General features: G+C 38.2%; 3 protein-coding genes across 3 annotated transcripts; all 3 read right to left on the minus strand.

Annotated features, from left to right (window-relative positions):
• Positions 1–1,179: 1,179 nt before the first annotated feature.
• Positions 1,180–2,698, minus strand: gadd45ga (growth arrest and DNA-damage-inducible, gamma a). Its single transcript, XM_057356859.1, has 4 exons — positions 2,565–2,698; positions 2,385–2,486; positions 2,061–2,271; positions 1,180–1,961 (listed from the first exon to the last, which is right to left on the minus strand). The coding sequence occupies exons 1-4, from the start codon at positions 2,615–2,617 to the stop codon at positions 1,848–1,850; spliced, it is 480 nt and encodes a 159-aa protein (XP_057212842.1). The 5' UTR covers positions 2,618–2,698; the 3' UTR covers positions 1,180–1,847.
• A 2,135-nt stretch (positions 2,699–4,833) lies between these two features.
• Positions 4,834–8,925, minus strand: creb3l3l (cAMP responsive element binding protein 3-like 3 like). The gene is made up of 10 exons (XM_057356730.1): positions 8,824–8,925; positions 8,007–8,138; positions 7,343–7,676; positions 7,146–7,243; positions 6,966–7,058; positions 6,749–6,855; positions 6,395–6,463; positions 6,180–6,264; positions 5,932–6,022; positions 4,834–5,674 (listed from the first exon to the last, which is right to left on the minus strand). The coding sequence occupies exons 2-10, from the start codon at positions 8,136–8,138 to the stop codon at positions 5,286–5,288; spliced, it is 1,398 nt and encodes a 465-aa protein (XP_057212713.1). The 5' UTR covers positions 8,824–8,925; the 3' UTR covers positions 4,834–5,285.
• Positions 8,926–10,231: 1,306 nt separating this feature from the next.
• On the minus strand, positions 10,232–18,100 carry nim1ka (NIM1 serine/threonine protein kinase a). The gene is made up of 5 exons (XM_057356361.1): positions 17,980–18,100; positions 13,332–13,876; positions 12,597–12,954; positions 11,782–12,050; positions 10,232–11,199 (listed from the first exon to the last, which is right to left on the minus strand). The coding sequence occupies exons 3-5, from the start codon at positions 12,892–12,894 to the stop codon at positions 10,444–10,446; spliced, it is 1,323 nt and encodes a 440-aa protein (XP_057212344.1). The 5' UTR covers positions 12,895–12,954; positions 13,332–13,876; positions 17,980–18,100; the 3' UTR covers positions 10,232–10,443.
• Between the last annotated feature and the right edge of the window lie 73 nt (positions 18,101–18,173).

Below are 18,173 nucleotides of genomic sequence, written 5' to 3' on the forward strand. Positions count from 1 at the left end.
AAGGTTTGTGGGTCATTGTTACTAGAATGATCATACGACAATCTCCACTATAACCTCACTGTGTAACTCATCCAGTTTATCGACTTCAATGCAATTTTGTCACAATATATGTTAGTTGAAAGGTCAAAAGATCAATCATTATTATCCGTGCGAGGGTAAGATTGTTTTGAGAAATCTCTTTGTTCACTTGCCTGCTGTTCTTTGTTATCAGGAGCAGGTGTGTGTGGCTTTGAGTCTGCATGTGTATGCATGTCTGCATGTGTACGCATGCGCTTTGCAGGATGGTGTAGCGCTCTCAACGGTTGACTTTTAAGAGCTCCTTACAAAGACTTTTCAGCCACTACCCAAAACGCTCTTTCAAGTTCTGATGCACTTTGCTTCGGGCATTTGGCATCGGTATACAACACCTGGTGCAGATATTTGCTGCGAAATGCATGCAAAACTTCCCAGTGATGTCACTTCAGTAGTATTCTGAAGATTGAGAACTGATTGGCCAGAGTGACTAGATGCGAAAGATCAAACGTACCGCATTCGAGTATCTGTCTTACGGGTAATGTGCAACCCATTCTCTCGTAAAACCGCAAACTTTACACAATGAGTTGAAATTGCTTTCTTTTAGTGAGTAAGAAGTACTTTCATTATTGTTAGTGTAGAGTAATCTAGATAATAGTACACTCACATTTAAATACTATGTTTTTGATATTACTGCACTCCAGATGGTGCAAAATCCAAATCATGTTTTCTTTTGTGATTGTTTTACATGATGTTGGAATATTAACCTTCATTGCTCAGCTAATTGTGTTTGGCAAGTTCAATTAGTCATGTAACAGATCTGTACCCTGCCTCTGCTCCAAATGAAGTGTGCAAAACCTGCACAGATCAGAAGTCGGTCTGGATTTGCAAGGGGGCCCCTCAGTTGAGCAAGCCGTTTAAAGACAGCAGCTGGTGCATGGGTGGTGAAAGGTCAGGCGAGGCCTGGAGACCTGCCAGCATCTCTTGTGCTATATCGCAACATCTTTCTCTCTTTAATGCACACTCGATTATTGAACTGCTGTGACCTTACTACTGTGATGTAACAGTACCTCAATAGTGCATTTCTAACTGGGCGAAATAAAACACATTGCATGCCAACCATATTAAACAGCTTTGAAAAGACACAAAGAATCGTAGTATTTTTAAGGCATTTATTTAAATTCAATGGTGACTTTATGCATCTTTGCCATAATTTGACATTGCATTGTGAATATTTGACAAAATAAAGCACAACTTCATAATAACATAAAACATGAAAAGTCCATTTACATGTTAAAAGTGCAAAAGTTACATTAGCGTCCATGTAATTTTAACTTCTCAAGTGTCCATTAGACCACAAACCAATATGCTTTTCAAAATGTCTTTTGTTTCCTCTTTAAAATCCATATCTTCACATTCCAAGAAAGCCGACTCCAATTGCCTCCAGCCATTTTTATATTGTGCCGTTTCTCTCTCAATCCACATGTCCTTTCTCTCTCTCTCTCTCTCTCTCTCTCTCTCTCTCTCTCTCTCTCTCTCTCTCTCTGTCAGTCCTCCTGTCCTTTTTGTCCTCAAGCCTTCGTGACACCGTCAACAATAGACCTCAGTGGCACCATCACTTTTCCATGCTCGTCCATAAAACAAACAAACAAACAAAAGGTTCTGAACCACACTGGCCAACTTTCCAGGACCTCCAACCGTATGCTGGGACAGTCCACATTTAACCTCCTGAGTCGCAAGGGTAATCCAGACAATATCTTGTGTACCCTTCAGGATGGACGTCTTCCACTTGTTTCCTGCTTCGTACATGTAAACATGTTCAAGCCGTCTCCTAATCAGCGTTCTGGCAGGGTAATAGTAGGCACCCATTCATAGACATTGCGGCTCTCCTCGCAGAACATGCCCAGTTTCTCAAGAGCAGAACCTTTCCACGAGTCACTGTTGGGGCTCTTTGAAATAAAAAGAGAAGCGAAATTAATATCAGGTGCACAATAGATGTCTAGCGTGTAGATAAGGTGTAGATGTATTGTGACGAAAAGTCTACTCACCGTTACCAGAATGCAGTGCGCGTCCTTAGGCTCGTCGGCTTGATCGCCGCACACGATGTCAGCAAGCCTTTCAATGTCGTGAACACGGACGATGTTGATGTCGTTATCGAAGCAGAAGGCTTGAATAAGAGTAAAGTGGATTTGGAGTGCGATGTCACACTCGTACTCTTCATCCGTAGCGAGGACGCAGAAAGCCACACTGTCCGGGTCACTGAGAGCGCGAGGAGAGATCGATAAGTAAACGGTTTGACGTTGCATGCGCGTGCGTGCATATAAACAACAAAATAACACAAAGTGTCATTTGAAATACTAAATAACACTTACACATTCATAACTTGTGCGGACTCGTACACCCCGACGGTGAGACAGTCCTGTTTTTTAGCGGAGACCAGGAGCTCCTCCAGTGCTGTTCCTGCACTCTGCATTCTGAAGAACAAAACCGGAGCATTAGTCAAGGTTCACAACATTGCATTTAATAATAATAATACAAAATATTAAACATACCTATCGCCAGTGGCAGCCGCGTTGTCTTGTCCACTAAATTCTTCAAAAGTCATTGTTTAAGTCCAAGTTAAGTCTCGGGGTCGTTCAACGTCTCTTCGCTGTGAGCTTTATGTCTGTGTGGTGTGATGTGTCAGGCGCTCGCTGTGTTATATAGAGGATCAGCTGAGTTTCTCGGCAGTGGGCGGATATTCCCCTCACGGCCCTCTCTGATTGGCTATCGGCACGGGTGTATGTAAATCGATCATCTGATGCAAGCCCTTTGACTGTAAACAGCCCACGTGGGTGTTTGACTATCACCCCGACCCCATCGACACAAAGCACAGCTCGTGCTCTTTCTTACCGCACAGCTTGTGTGGTTTTGGTTAAAAACAGTGTTAATAGTTCGTTAAATGCTAGTCCTCGATCATCGAGAAAAGAACCATGTCTGCGATCACGTACAAACAACGACTGTCGAGGCACACGCCGCTGTTTTGCATTTGTATGGGAGTCATCCTAATTGACCTCTTTGTCGTGTGCCTCTTAATGGAAGCCTGGCGAGCACTAAGGACGAATAATAGCCCCGTGTCCCACCTGCCCTTTGGGTTTGTTACGCACTGCAGAAAACGTGTATGCCAAGACGACCACAAGTGAAAACTTTTGTTTGCATTCATTTCGTGAGTGAGTTTAATTCATGAATAAATGAAAACAAATACCAGATAGGCAACATGACGCATGGTTTAACTTTTAGTACCTTTCACATGAAAGGTCTACACTGGTAAGCAGTATTTTTCCCGTAGAGTTTAATCAATTACTTAGTTGCATCTCACAAGAGCTGCAGTGTGAGTATCAGACTACCACATCAAGTCTTGTTCAAACCAGTCTAGATGCTGTTGTAATTTTGTATGGACTACAGTGTGCCTTGATCTGTTCGCAACGTTAGATGCACTTCAATGCACAGTCAATCTGAGGCGCCATCTAGCGGATGCGCATATATACTGCGCGACCTTTCATGAACGATGCGAGGGGTCTCGATAAATGCGGTTGAGTGAGTCACGCGATACAGGAGAACCATTTTCTCATGTACTCAAATATCAGAGATGATTATTTGCTTATGTTAAACAGTAAACACCACGAATTCAGCCATCTGAAATTCAACCTGCCGGTATGTTACCACAGTAACTGTACAGCTGAAGAATGAAAGAAATTATTATTGAAGCAGTTTTAATTGTCACCACTCCAACAATGCAGAAAGTTACCCGACATCCTCTGGCGTCATCTGCTGGTGTAAGATTGAAATTAGAAAAACAATCCATCTATCCTTAGTAGATGCTTGTGTTAAGTTTTCCAAATTGTAATTTTAATTAAAAATGTTTTTTCCTATTGTTTGGTTACGAGCTGCATGCCAATGTGTCCTTATTCTTGTGTGCTCTACATAGCAACATATGTTTAGAAGTTACCAAAACAAAGTATACTGTTGGTAGATTTACATCTCAGCGTTGTATTTTGGTCAAAACATTTGCTTTCAAGTCAGACAGATTAATTCCGCTTACTATGGGTTGCATGCAATTTGTATTGATTTGCATTTCTTTTTAGCAGTCTAGAGTGGACTATCTAGTTGTACATGCTTGGACAAGTAGCCTACATTTATAAGCTCGTCCCAGTCTTTTTAGAGCACTACTGAATAATCTTGTATGTAAGTAGTGCTGTTATAAGTGTTGTCATATTTAAAACTATTAATCGTTAGGTAAAATGCATTTATCCTGAGATAAAAATGGAAAAGCAAGATTTATGCCATGTTTCATTTTGCATTCTGCTATTTATTTGTACAATACATTCAGCGTGATGATGAATGTAAAAAAATAACAATTGTCTTGATGTAAACAGATACATTTTAATCAATATGTCCAATAACATGATCAGGACAGAAAAAAACAAATAAAAATGTCATTTGTGTAGACACATCAGTGCATCATATGATCACAGACCAACACAAATCAACAGGTAAATAAAAAAGACAATAAAACATACCATAAAGTAAGCCTTTAAAAGGACAAAACAGAATTTTAACATAGAAAATAACTTCTTAGGTAGATATATACAGACATTAACACTATATTTTTATTGTGTGGATATGTGCAACACAAAACCCCTCTAGAAAATTACAATTTAAGCCAAAATGTACAGCAGTGTAAAAAAAGGGGTTTTAAGCCACAAACAATGCACAATGAGAGCAGAAAACAAACCTTTACAAAAAACAAGCTTATCCCTTTTCTAGACAGAGCCCTGATCACTGATCTATATTCAGTAGTAGAATCTCTTTAAGCATTTGCCTCCCTAACTACGAGGGGAAATAATATTCTACACAATACCCATTTGCTTATAATGGCTTAGTCATATTTACACATGAATACATTTCCTGAATGTACTACTCAATGTGGACGCAATGCAGAGTTCAAGACAATCAGACTCCTTCACATTTCCACTGAAAGAGAGTCATAATGTGTGCAGACGGAAACAAAACAACACCATTCTTACAATTGGTTGGGTATGAAGAAAGTGCTACAAAAGCATATCAGTAGATTGTTATAAGGAAGAGAAATGCTTTTGATGCAGGATTTATACAAATGTATAGTATAATGCAATGTAAGTCGCTTCGGATAAAAGCATCTGCCAAATGTATAAATGTAAATCTATTCTAAAACAACAAAACAAGTGTTTTAGATAAAACGCTCCGCTGTGTTCCTACATTTCATCCGAGCGATGTTGCTGTATTATAACTGAAGTGGGTTTCTGCTCTATCCAGGGCTCCTTGGTCTTACTCTGGCTGTCGTAGATAACCGAGGATGCTGCCGAGTTCCTGTGGGATTCTGAGAGCGCTCCGTCTGATTTGAGATCTGATTGGCCAGGGGTGGGGAAGTCGGCAGATGAGTTGCTGTTGACACCAGACTCTGAATCGGACTCCTCGACCCGCTGGTAATCGGGTGTGTGGTTCTGATTTCCTGACAGCAGCACCTGGTTGCTCTCTACGGTGCCCACCAGAAGGAGCTCCTGATCTGGCCCTTCTTTGGCAGGTGTGGATACAACGTCCTCTTTCAGGATGGCTGGATAAGATCGCAGGGCTCGTGACATCCCTGGAAGAGAGCAGAACTATATTAATAATGCGTATTTCATAATAAAAACATAACAGTCGTAGATTTTACTTTATTGACCACTGTAGATAGACATTACAAACTGCTTTGAATCATTAGATGTTACAAGCATTAGTATCGACCACTGACATTTTGGTTTCGTGACAACTATATATAACATAGAGCACAATACATGTTAGCGCAACCAGAAGCACAACATTCTATTACAAACAGAGAACAATGACAAGCTGTGAGGTCACCTGTAGATGACGTATATAGATCTTTCTGTCCACTGCTGCCAAAAGGATTGACTGAAGGAAAAATAATCAGACAGAAAGAAAGCAGGAAAACCTAGAAAAGTGAAAACAGAGAAGGTCAGGACATGAGACATCTTGTATTCCATTAAGAATACTCTGAAAGTTTATCGAAGGTCGTACGTGCAAGTGAAACACAAATGCTAAATGCATTTATGACCAGTAACAAAATAAAGACCGTAGCAAATGCTCACCATAATACAAGTGCTGGTTGTGGTGTTTTTCATTGTGGACATTGTCACAATACTCTGCAGTTTTCTTAGCTGTTCAATAAGGGACCTAAGAACACATAAAAATAACTTATATTATGATAAGGTTATTATTAAGAAAATGATTAGTTTGTTTTCACTAGATTTTTAAATTTGGCACAACAACATGATCTGAGTAAACGTACAAAATAAAAACTTACATGTTTTGCTTCTGTAGCATCTCAACTTTCTTTTGTAATTCCTGGTTTTGAGCAGTGCAGACCGCCACCCTACGGAACATACAATGTTTAAATAAGTACTAAGTCACTGAAGGCAACGAAATACAGATCACAGCACTAGTCTGAATACCCAGAAGAACTGGAGTAATATAACAGATCTACAGTTCTAAATACAAAGATACATTACAATTTCTGTAATTTTATTAACTGAATTATTCAAACCCTAAATATAAATGTGCATTGCGAGTTAAGAATGAAATGATATGATTATATGATTGGTAAGTGTCGGCTAAATGACTAAATGTAAATGTAAGTGTCAGTTTCCTTCAGTCTAACCTGTTCTCCAGGCCGTCAACATAAACTTTCTTCTTCTTGCGACTCTCTTGAGCAGACTGCTTGTTTCTGATTTTCCTCCTCACCCTTTTTAGGGTTCGTTCCTCTGCCTAAAGAAATGTTATAAATTTAACAAGCATATAATTTGTCACATATATACAACCTTTTAAATAAACACAACCTCTGCATCTGAGATCGAAGAGAATGCCAAGGTATTTACCTTTGTAAGAGGCATATGGGCTGGAATGGAAGCACCTTCTTTGGCCAGAAGTCTTTTCTCTTCATCGGTCAAAACAATATCTTTAAACTGGAACTGGAGACAGAATATATCACGCTATGTCTCAGACAGCTATCACAATAAACACAAGCTTCATTTAACCTGAATTGTTTTTTCATGTACCTGGTTGTCTGTTTTGCTGCTCTGTGTGTAATCTTCGATTGTGAGTGAGCAGGGGAGCTCATCTGAGAAATCATCTGTCATATGAACATCCAAATCATCTGACGGGGGAAATTAAACTTCAATGAAACTTGAATCTACTTGGTTTATTATGCACACACATTCATAGAAAACAGTAAAAACCATAATACTCTTCTTACCAACATCAATAAAGACATCTGAGTCCGGATTCTCTGATCGGACGCTCAGCAGGGTCTCTGTGTCCTGTGGGAGGGTGTAGCAGTGGTCTGTCTGCACCACCTGTGCCTCATAGCTCTCTGTCACAAACTCGGGATAAGACAGGGGATCGAAACCTGGACTGGGTGCAGTATCTGTCTCACTGCCGTCATTTGGACTTTGACAGTGTGGGGGAGTGGTGTCCTCTGAAATCCCACTGTCACTGCCATGAGGAGAGTGAGACAGGCAGTTGAGACCATCATCTTCCTCACCCAGCAGAGTGCTCAGAAAGTCCTCTGTATCCATTCCATTCAGCATCTAATACAATAATGCATTTTAAAATTATCACAAATTATAAATGTCTGTGGACTTTCTTAATTAAGATTTTTTTACTAATATTAGCCTCCAAAATAAAGAATAGCGTATGCCGATGTCCTATAAATGGTCGTAATGTTTTTCTTTTTCAAGGTTTTAACATTTTTGTAACTAATTAATTTGTCAAAGAACAAACATTTAATTTGATGTCTCCTTTTTAATATTAGCAAATGAAAGCAACATGCATGATACAGTAAATACAGTTTTTATTGGAGTCATCTATAAATTATTAAAACATGCTTTTAGTTTTCAGATCACTTGAGGAATACATACGTCTTGCTCTGAAAGCAAATCGTCCAGCAGGCTGTTCGCTTCTGAGAGAAACAGGTCGCGGGTACCCCGTTCTTCATCTCGAAAGATTAATTCAAACAGGTCTGTGTTATCGATATCGTCATTAACCGACATCTGAAAGGAATTTAGATATTATATTAATTACACACATCAAAGGAGAGAACATAACACGCTACAACCGCAGTGATACTGCGCACTGACAGCTCGAGCTAATACAGACCCCGCCCACTTATCATGTGACTGGGGCTTTTCTTAATGGAAACAATGGAAAAAACACAATTTCACCACTTTCAAGGACTGACAGTCCAACGTATATCACAAAACAAATTCACAATAAAACAATAATGAATGGGATATATTTTTAAAAGAATATTTAAGTCTGTAACATTACGAGCTCGATCTCATGGCTAATGTAACAATGTATTTACATTAGTTACAGTAACAGCAACAGCATTGTTGCTACATGGCGGATGCAATTTTTTATAATGACTTATTCTGCTTCATGGTCAACACAGTCGACAAAACTCGTAACACGTACTGTTACTGTTATAATAATAACAATAACAATAATAATACTCATAATAATGAATTCATATCAACATTTACAATGGTTGTAGGCTTATATCAATATATTATAAACATCACGTTAAAAATATTTGTAGTAAAGCATGCGGAAGGCTTTCTGACATTTGACAGCATTCTATAAATGCATTCTATAAGAAAGTATGTAAATGTTTAGATTGAGGCAAGGAATCAACCTCTAACACACATCAAGAAAAGCTGTAAAATAAGAGCTTACCTTTCTTGATCCTATAGCCAACCAAGATACGTGGACATATACAACAAATAGGAAGTCACTTCGCTTTGTCTTGAATCTGTCCTGATGAAATCACCCTCCAACGAGGCAAAAATTGCGTCATCACGTAATGCGAGTCAGCAAGGTCACGTCGTCCTCGCAACGCTCATTGGGAGTTGTAGTGAAATATCTCTCCTCGAACAATGTAATATTACAAGTCCGTATAATTTTATAACTTTTTATAAATGTTTAATTTTAATATATTATAAAGTATATATATTATTACAATATTATTTTTTAAATAATATTCAAGCCTGCTGTACGCTAATAGATTATGTAGGAACTCGACTTTTAGTAGGCTAATACAATTGGCAATAACTATCTTTACAGAATGTCTTAAGCTTTATCAGTCCTTCGACTTCAGAAGTAAATTCATGATAACTTGTATAAAATAATGTGTATTGCATTATTAAATGCTAAAATAATTTTGTCTGACTGCTCCTCTCTGTTTGCATTAACATCATTTTTCAGGATCAGGAGTTTCCCAATATTTCACAGTGTGCAATTAATTCCTTACGATCTTTTAGAACATAAACTTTACATCAACCTAATAAATTAGTATAACCATTTGGCACACAAATAACATATTTCATACAGCGTGGTTAATTAATCTTTTTCTTATTTTACACATTCAATTTAAAATATATGTTGATAATATAGCTAAAGTATTTCTAGCTCATCTTTTGAAGGCTGGCAATAATAACATGAGAGTTGTACTCTACAATATTACATAGTATACAATGCCTATGTGTGTGCTGTACATACAGCCGCGGAAATAATTAAGAGACCGTTTCAAAGCATCATTACAGTTTTTCTGAATTTACTATTTATCGTTCTTGTTTAATCCTAAATTTCAAATAAAAATATTGTTTCTATTTGCATTTATTTGCAGAAAATGAGACCTGGAGAAACAGGTCAAAATAACAGAAAAGATGCTCTGTATTTTATCAGACCTCAAATACTGCAAAGAAAACAAGTTCATTTTCACTTTTAAGCAATACAACAGTAATATGTGTGCATGTATTTAGGGAAAGTAAAAAAAATTGTGATAACTTTGATCAGAAATGATGATTAAATTAAAACTTGGAATGGTCTCTTAATTTTTTCTGCAGCTGTATTTAGGTTTATATAGATACATATGTGTCTGTATACATATATTTGTTTTTCCTTACCATCTCTATTTCATTTACTTTAAGTTTTATCTTATTCTGCGTGTGTTCAAAATATTTAGTTTGATGCTGTTTTTGTTCCTTATCTTTTGGATTTGATGCAATACAAATTGTAAAAAACGCTATAAAAATACATTTGACTTTGACTTGATTAAAAGGGTAAAATTCAAAACAATGCAGTCAAAAGTACTTTATTAAATATCTGAAATACAACTTTCATGACATCAGGACAAAAGTCTTGCTTCGCTCAAAAACATTCAGGCCAGCTGCTGTCACACATTCCATTCAAGGCTGAATTCATTTTCAATGAAAAAGATAACAAAAGAGGTATATCAAACATAACTACTAAGTTACCATCCTTTATACATAATCAAAGGTTTCCCATATTTTAGCATCATAAAATGATGCAGAGTTTGGACGTATGTCTAAGGCTCCGGTATGCTTTCAGACGGTCCTTTTTAACTTCAGTTGCATTTACTACATGGGTAACTACTGGCATACTCTCCACTGCTTGTCGTTTATGTGCCCGGTGTAATAAAATCCTATACACTCCTGTAATGGAGCTCCTACAGTCTTTGCCCTGGTTGTTACGAATGTGGTCTGCAGTAATGCCAAGGTTCTCCAGGGCGTTCTTAACTTCAATCTCATGCTCCTCCAGCTCCCTCGGACCGGACTCAGCCAAGTACAATGGGTCTAGTTTAAATGGCTCCATGGCTTTGGGAAACTCTATCGGCAACAGCCACTCACAACCCATCATCTGTTCTACACTGTAGCGGTCAGACGGTTGCGGTTGTAGGATTCCTCTAATCAGCTTCTGACACGGTTCGGGTACCCATGTAGGCACCGTGTACGTCCCATCCAGTATACTACGTTTCAACTTGGCCACCGTTTCGGCACGGAAGGGCATGGTGCCGGTCACCATGAAATACAGCAGGACCCCCAAAGCCCAGATGTCTACGCAAACACCGATGTAATGTTCATCTCTGAATAGCTCAGGGGCGGCGTAAGGGGGAGAGCCACAGAAGGTGTTGAGGGTTTCATCGCGACGGCTGACGGTGCTGAAGCCAAAGTCACCTACTTTAACACAGGTGCTACAGGTGTAAAACACGTTCTCTGCTTTCAGGTCTCTGTGAATGATGTTGTTGTCATGCTGGACAAGAGAAAGATCAACAATTATTTTATAGTTATTTTCAAACATAATGTTAATAAAGTAACAATTTGGAGTTTATTTAATGCATTCACAGGGCTGAAATGTACTTTTATGATGTTATGGCATGGTGATAGAGTGTTTCATAAAAAAATAGATCACAATGAAATCTAGGAACATGACTGTAATTTTCTTGAAATACCAAATCATGTAAAATATTTTTTATTTGTACTCCTGGCTGAAAACTGAAAAGTTGGACTGAAAACAAGGCAAATGTACCATGATGACTTTGAAAATCAAATCAGTTTTAATTTGCGCAAATAGTTTAACACAGTTTAACAGTTAAGATACATATTTTTAAGCACACATCTCACAAATCTTCCAAATATAATAATATAGATATCAGACCTTTTTCAAAGTATTTGCTCCTATCTTAATACTGTAATCTCATCAATTTAACATTAAATTATGATTCTTTTAATAGACATTTTAGGGCAATGTTCAACATGAATCTTCCTACAAACATTCTTTACTTTACAAGGCACTCAAATGAACATGTCCATGATTAATTCTTTCATAACTCACCATATGTTTCACAGCTGAAAGAACCTGAGAGAAGACAATCTTGCTGTCGATATCAGAGAGCTTCCCCTCTGTGCTGATCTTTGTGTAGAGTTCCCCTCCACTTGCGTACTCCATGACCAGGTGCAGACGGGTCAGCGTCTCCACCACCTCATACAGACGGATGATATTCGGATGGTGCAGCTTTTCCATGCTGGATATCTCACGTGAGAGCAGCCTCTGGGTCTTCTGATCGAGTTTGGTCTTATCCAAGATCTTGATGGCCACTTTGTCTGTTGATGACAACGTGAACAGTTTCTTAGATATAAACATGCATTGCTTTTTACTGTTTATGAATATATGAATCATTCAGTCAAGACAGAAACAATAATCCCATGTAAGCAAAGAAAGTCTTGGGATAAGATATTGGGTGCCATGCCATATGGATGTCATTCTAAACCCTAACAATCCGTACAAAATGCTCGGTACATGTACTTCATATCGCTTTGTAATGGCACACCACAGGATCCTATCACGCACACCAATCTTTGATGAGACCTGTATCAATTCCAAAGGTCTCACCTGAAATACAACACTTCAAAACAATCTGATGTCTGATTCAGACATTTGGGCTCAGCTTGACCTTGACCAAATTCAAAATATTCTGATTTGGGCTATGTAATTGTCATAAAAGCAACTTAACACTGCAAAACACTGTAACGTTTCAAATAACAGATTTAGTTTATTATTAAATCTGAGAAAAATCATTTGCTTCTCTAGAAATTTACCAAGTCGCTCTTACGAACAGGTAAAATAACAAATTATTCATCATCACTCACCTTTCATCAGAGCGTGGATGCCTAGTTTGACATGGGAGAAGTTTCCGCAGCCGATCTCACCGCGTATCTTATAGAAGCCAATGCGTCGGCCCACAGTGAGCTCTCGTACCATCTTCTCATCTTGGCACATGTCCAGATTGAGCTTTTCCAGCGGGGTGAGGCGACGCAGCTGGGGTCCTTCATCGTCTGTGCAGATGTCAGAACTGTCCTGTCGGCTCCATCGTGCGTAATGCTGGGGGACCGTGGCCACGGCTGAGACCCCGACGGAGCCCCCCCCAGCCGGGTAGACAGCAGTCATCCTGCCACAGGCCACTGGGGGGCTTAGCTCATGGCAGGAGACCTAACCCTACAGCACCACCTTAAGGTGTAAAACGATACACAATCAACAGAAAATGTAGAATTACACCATGGCAACTAATTTACAAACAATTGTTAAAAATAAAAAAAATATGAATTATTTATCTATGAAAAATGTCAATGATACAATGGCCCCATGTATTTAGACACTTGTTGACACTTAAATCACACGTAAAATCAAATTCACTTATTTCTTTGCTATAATTTTACCCCATCTAGTCTCAAGGTTGATGTATGTTTTTGTAAAAAAAGTACATTTGTGCTATATTTTAATTAAAAATGAATTTCGGAGTCACTGCATATGAGTGAAAAAATGAAAAATGAAAAAATCCACCACTTATTCACATGGGTGCAATTTTTAGATACAACCTTGCTTACCTTCACATGTTGTTTTGTACGCCTGTGTCAATTTCCTAAATTAGCTTTTCACCTCCTCATCTCGACTCAAAGTGACACGCATATCCAAGCGCAAACGAGCAGATGTCTAGAGTCGTCTGTTTCTTCAGCCGAGCGGCCAGGTGCACAGCGACAGCTTTTCCTGCCCCTCAATCCCACATCTCCCCGGCCCTCATCAGATGTTCCTGATTTAATTGGTGCGGTGTATTACCAACGATAAAAATAGACAGAAGAGGGTTGTGATTTTTGCCTGGGTGCTATAATGAGGCTCCGCACTGCTCTCTCTGGTCCATGCTTCTCGTACGCCGCTTCCTCTCATTCAACATCTTTGGCTGTTTGGTCATTCAGAAATGGGGGCCTCACGTGGAAAACAGCCACTCCCTCTCATTTGTTCATCTCTGTGTGCTTTTTCTCTGCTTCCCACGTGCGTCTTCTTCTCTGGGATTAGTGTGTACACAGATCCTAATCCCTGTCTTTTTTAGTCACACACTTGTAACTGAAGGATGCCTAGACTGAGGACTTTTTACCTGGAGAGAGAGGGATAAGTAGTAAATATGGACCATGATCTTTACACTGGACTTACCTCAACATTACTTAAGGTAAAGGTAGTAAAACATGTGAATTACTATTTATTGTGGATCTGTTTATATACATAAACAATGATCTGAAATGAAAACTATAATTACATGAAAATTTTAATTAAACATTTAAAATATCTATGAAATATATCGTTGCTGTTCTTCTGAGACCTAAGATGTTCTTTCTGTACTTTTTAAATTATTAAATAATGTTCTGTCAAGGTTGACAAGCACTTTTATTGGTTAGATATTTGCAAAACCCAGTGACAAACATAAAGGATGACTAATAACAATAATGATTTATGACAAACAATAACAATCACGGAATATGGAGGAACAAGGTTTCAGAAGGACAGCAGTGATATCCTACAAATATCAAAACAATAGATAGACAGATAGATAAATGTGTTTGTTTGTTTGTGTGTGAGTGTGTTTTCAGGATGTAATTAGTGAGTTTGCTGATGGAGGTTCCGTAACAATGTCCCTATAGTGCTGAATATATGAACACAGAGTGTTCTCACCTCACTCTCTAGAGCCACTGAGCATCAACACTGAACATGCAATACACACATTTCCATATTCTTATGATGCTTGAAGCAATATCAATTGAATATGTGCATTTTTATGAATTTTAAACAAAATCTCATCAGAAATTGTACAAATCTAATTGGTAACATCAAACATTCCGTCCACAAACGGCTACCAAAGAACACATACAGAAAACAAAAAACTTGTTATAAAAACAACACCAAGAGTGTTGAACTGCAGAAGTTCATCTCGCACCTGCATCAACACTTTTAAGTGTAACAATGTGTCCCTTGATGCTTGAGATCAGAGGTGATGCTGACAGAAAATGCTGAGCTTAGTTTTGCGACAGGATTTATTGATATAATACAAACAAACTGTTTCTGGTTTTATTCTTGCTGCAAAAACTCCCCAAGCATCAACATCAACACAAAACAACCCTATTGTCACAAAAACGTATACGTGTGTTTGTGTGTGTGTGTGTGCGTGTGTGGTACATATTTGTGTAATAGCCAAAACAGTGATTGGACAATCCAATAAAAGACAAACAGCATGAAACGGCAGGATCTCTTAATCCCTTCTCATTCATTCACTCACTCAGAGTAAGTGTTTAATTCCAAATCGGGAAATCACCAAAGGCCATATAAGCAAGACCTTTGGTATGAAAATATAGAGGTTCTATGCCGATTCAAAAATGTAGATTATTTGAGGTAGATATTTGACCCACATTATATATTATTATATTTTATTTGAGATCGGGTGCTCTTTGATTCCTCTACTTCACAAACTCTATTGAGTACAAAAAATCAAAGTGATGCTTCTCATGAATACTCAAGGTCCTCTGACTTCAAACGTCTTTCTGTATATGTGTGTGCACCACTGTTGAAGATTCAGAAGCAAGCAAGAGTCCTAAAACGACCCTTTCAAGTGCATAGATGTCCATGTACCTGCATAATGATCCCTCTCAATCCCCAGTGCAAGTGAATATAATCCCCAGCCAATTGCATATAAAACAATTTGTACTTTTGCACAAAAATGATCACGTCTGGTTCATTGAACTCTGGTCTGTAGGGTAAGTAAACTGCAGATGGGGCTTAAAACAAGAATTGTATATTCACTAATGTAGTCTCTATGTTCAGATATCAAGCCACACATCATTATCAATTTCTTCAAAGTAGAACAATCAAAAACATTATTATCATGAGCCCCCAGAGCAGTATTTAAGATGTGGTACTTCAACTGTGAATCCCTTCATGCCCCACGGGACCTGAAGCGCTGACTGTGTGACGCACCATCCGCAGGGGCCTTTCTACTTGATCTGCCTGTGATCTAAACACTTTTCACAAGGGATATGAGTGGCCCTTGGGTAAGAAAAAGCCCGGTTTCATTAAAAGGTTTAACTAGAATCTTCTGAGAAGATTGTTGAGATAAATGCAGGCGCATTTAGAAAGAAAATCATTTTTACTGCTTCTTTATTCAATCATTTTCCTCGCTGTTTCTTCAACATTCTCACCATGTTCTCACTTCTCAGAACCATTCTTTTTTCCTCCTTTGCTCCCACACTCTGTCTCTGTGTACACTCAAACCCATAGCTGACTGCACAAAGCTACCCTGTGTGTGTTTTGATTGAGACACAAGGCCCGGAGGACAAAAAGAACTCAGTAAAAAGACAAGGACAATAGGGTGTCAGTAGCCGGGGGCCGGAGGAGCCGATCTTGAATCTTCAAGTGCAAATGTAACTTTGCCTCTGTCCGAACGCAGCTGCCTTGTTGGTCAATGGCCTCAAAGACATTTTATGCTTAAAGGTGCATCATAAGTAAACTAGTTTGAGCCTAGCTTTAAATGTACCATAATGTCTATTGACATTAAATACACTGAAAAAATTGTATTGTACTTTTACAGATAAGATTAATAGTCCACAACCACCAAACTGTATACTCAAAACTGAAAGTTACTATATTCAGTCTTCAAAAATCAACCAGATGAAAGAAAATCAGAAGACAATGCAAATGTTTAATTTGGACAAAAGCTAAAGCAGCATTTTAGCCTTGATAAATATCTATGCCCCGGTTTCACAGACAAGGCTTAAGGCTAGTCCCAGACTAAAATTTTGAGCGGTTTTAACTGAAAATAACTTGCCCTGACACAAATTAAAATATATCAGAGCCATTGTTTCGTCTCAAGATGCACATCAGTAATGTTTTTCTAGGGTATTTTAATAAAAGCGACTTAAATAGGCTAAATTCATAAAAGGCATAGTCCTGTTTTAGGCTAAGCCTTGCCTGTGAAACCGGGCCTAAATTTATGTGAATTCAAACTTAAATAATGATAATAAATAAAATCCTAGTGCTTTTAGCTAATTATTTTGACTAATCTCCTAGTCCAATTGTCTCCAAAATCACTAATCTCCCTGACCAAGATTAAAAAAAAAGATTAGGATTAACTATGCATATGTGAAATTAACTGTATGCTTTTTATTCTAAATAAAATGAATTCTTAATAATGGCAGTATTAAAATTTTGCATAAAACCACAAGCTTCATGCGTTGGAACATATTCAGATTTTGATACATGCCCGAGTATGTCCATATTAATGAGTCTTTAAATAAGGATTATAATTAAGGAGCTCAATTGATGTTTGGATCTTTGAGGAAAAAACATGCAGATTATGTGGCGAAACCACAAAAAAGCAGTTTCCGTTGCATTGTGCCCTGGTAATGTATTCGCAACCCATCAAAGCAGCTTTAATCTCAGTCCTAAAACCAAAGGCTAAATGTTTCATGTCATCCAACTAGGAGTCATCAAAGGAGCCTGAACAAAAGTTGACATCAATCTGTGAGAAACTAGAAAGGATCATTCAATATCATAAATTAAAATTACAATATCCACACTGGATAATTAATATTCCTATTCATTGGGCATTTGGGATCAGCTATTCATTCAAAGATGCACACACCTGCACCTTTGTCCGAAGTGATGTGACCTTACAATATAGACATGAGACCCTCTGTAGCAAATTCCAAACAACTCGAGTTTTAAATCATTTAGCTTATAATTGGCATCTGGGTATTGTAGTGTTTAGATGTAAGGGTCAATAAAACTAACAAAAAAATTATTCTCCCCTTTTTGTAGTTTTTTGTTCTCAAAATAAGCACTAAAAGCGATACCAGACGAGTTGGGATCATGTTTCTGGAGTCTATTATAAGTACTGTATATTATGTATGTTCAATATAACCATAAAACACGTCTTATAATAACACACAGCTTTGTGAAATAATGACGCTCTCATCTACGCCAATGATGAGTTGTAGTTTTACGCGTCCATAACAACCGTTGATGGGAAGTGAGTAAATAAATAGCAATATTTGGCGATTTTTATCCTAACAATTACGACATTTATTAGGTGAAAACGTACGAGAAAGCATGGATTGATTCTGCTTTTATGAATTCCTTGCCAAGGATCCCGTCATAATAACGGGACCCGCTGAAACCCAACACATTCAAAATAACACGATAAATACCTCTTACCTTTCTTAAGCGTTGTCTCTTCATCTCATTTTATTATTTGAGAGACAATTTGATCTGTTTTAGATCGGTACGTCTCGTCGGCTTCCTCTTTACAGCTAATGCGGCTTGATGCGCGAGGACTTCAGGCACAGTCACAACAGGGAGGTTAATTGATTGACGTCTCTATTAGCCAATGAAAATTGTTTGGGGGTGAA

This window comes from Triplophysa rosa, linkage group LG17, assembly GCF_024868665.1.
Source record: "Triplophysa rosa linkage group LG17, Trosa_1v2, whole genome shotgun sequence".
In the NCBI taxonomy this organism is placed as follows: Eukaryota; Metazoa; Chordata; class Actinopteri; order Cypriniformes; family Nemacheilidae; genus Triplophysa; species Triplophysa rosa.

Excerpts from the sequence above, each read along its gene's own strand:
- gadd45ga (XM_057356859.1), bottom strand. The coding sequence starts at position 2,617 with ATGACTTTTGAAGAATTTAGTGGACAAGACAACGCGGCTGCCACTGGC. Across the intron at positions 2,272-2,384 it reads TCCGCACAAGTTATGAATGT|TGACCCGGACAGTGTGGCTT; the intron begins GTAAGTGTTATT and ends TCGCGCTCTCAG. Across the intron at positions 1,962-2,060 it reads CGCACTGCATTCTGGTAACG|AGCCCCAACAGTGACTCGTG; the intron begins GTGAGTAGACTT and ends TTTATTTCAAAG.
- creb3l3l (XM_057356730.1), bottom strand. The coding sequence starts at position 8,138 with ATGTCGGTTAATGACGATATCGATAACACAGACCTGTTTGAATTAATC. Across the intron at positions 7,677-8,006 it reads ATTTGCTTTCAGAGCAAGAC|ATGCTGAATGGAATGGATAC; the intron begins GTATGTATTCCT and ends TTATTGTATTAG. Across the intron at positions 6,265-6,394 it reads ATGCTACAGAAGCAAAACAT|GTCCCTTATTGAACAGCTAA; the intron begins GTAAGTTTTTAT and ends ATGTGTTCTTAG.
- nim1ka (XM_057356361.1), bottom strand. The coding sequence starts at position 12,894 with ATGACTGCTGTCTACCCGGCTGGGGGGGGCTCCGTCGGGGTCTCAGCC. Across the intron at positions 12,051-12,596 it reads CATCCACGCTCTGATGAAAG|ACAAAGTGGCCATCAAGATC; the intron begins GTGAGTGATGAT and ends TGTCATCAACAG. Across the intron at positions 11,200-11,781 it reads TTTCAGCTGTGAAACATATG|CATGACAACAACATCATTCA; the intron begins GTGAGTTATGAA and ends TCTCTTGTCCAG.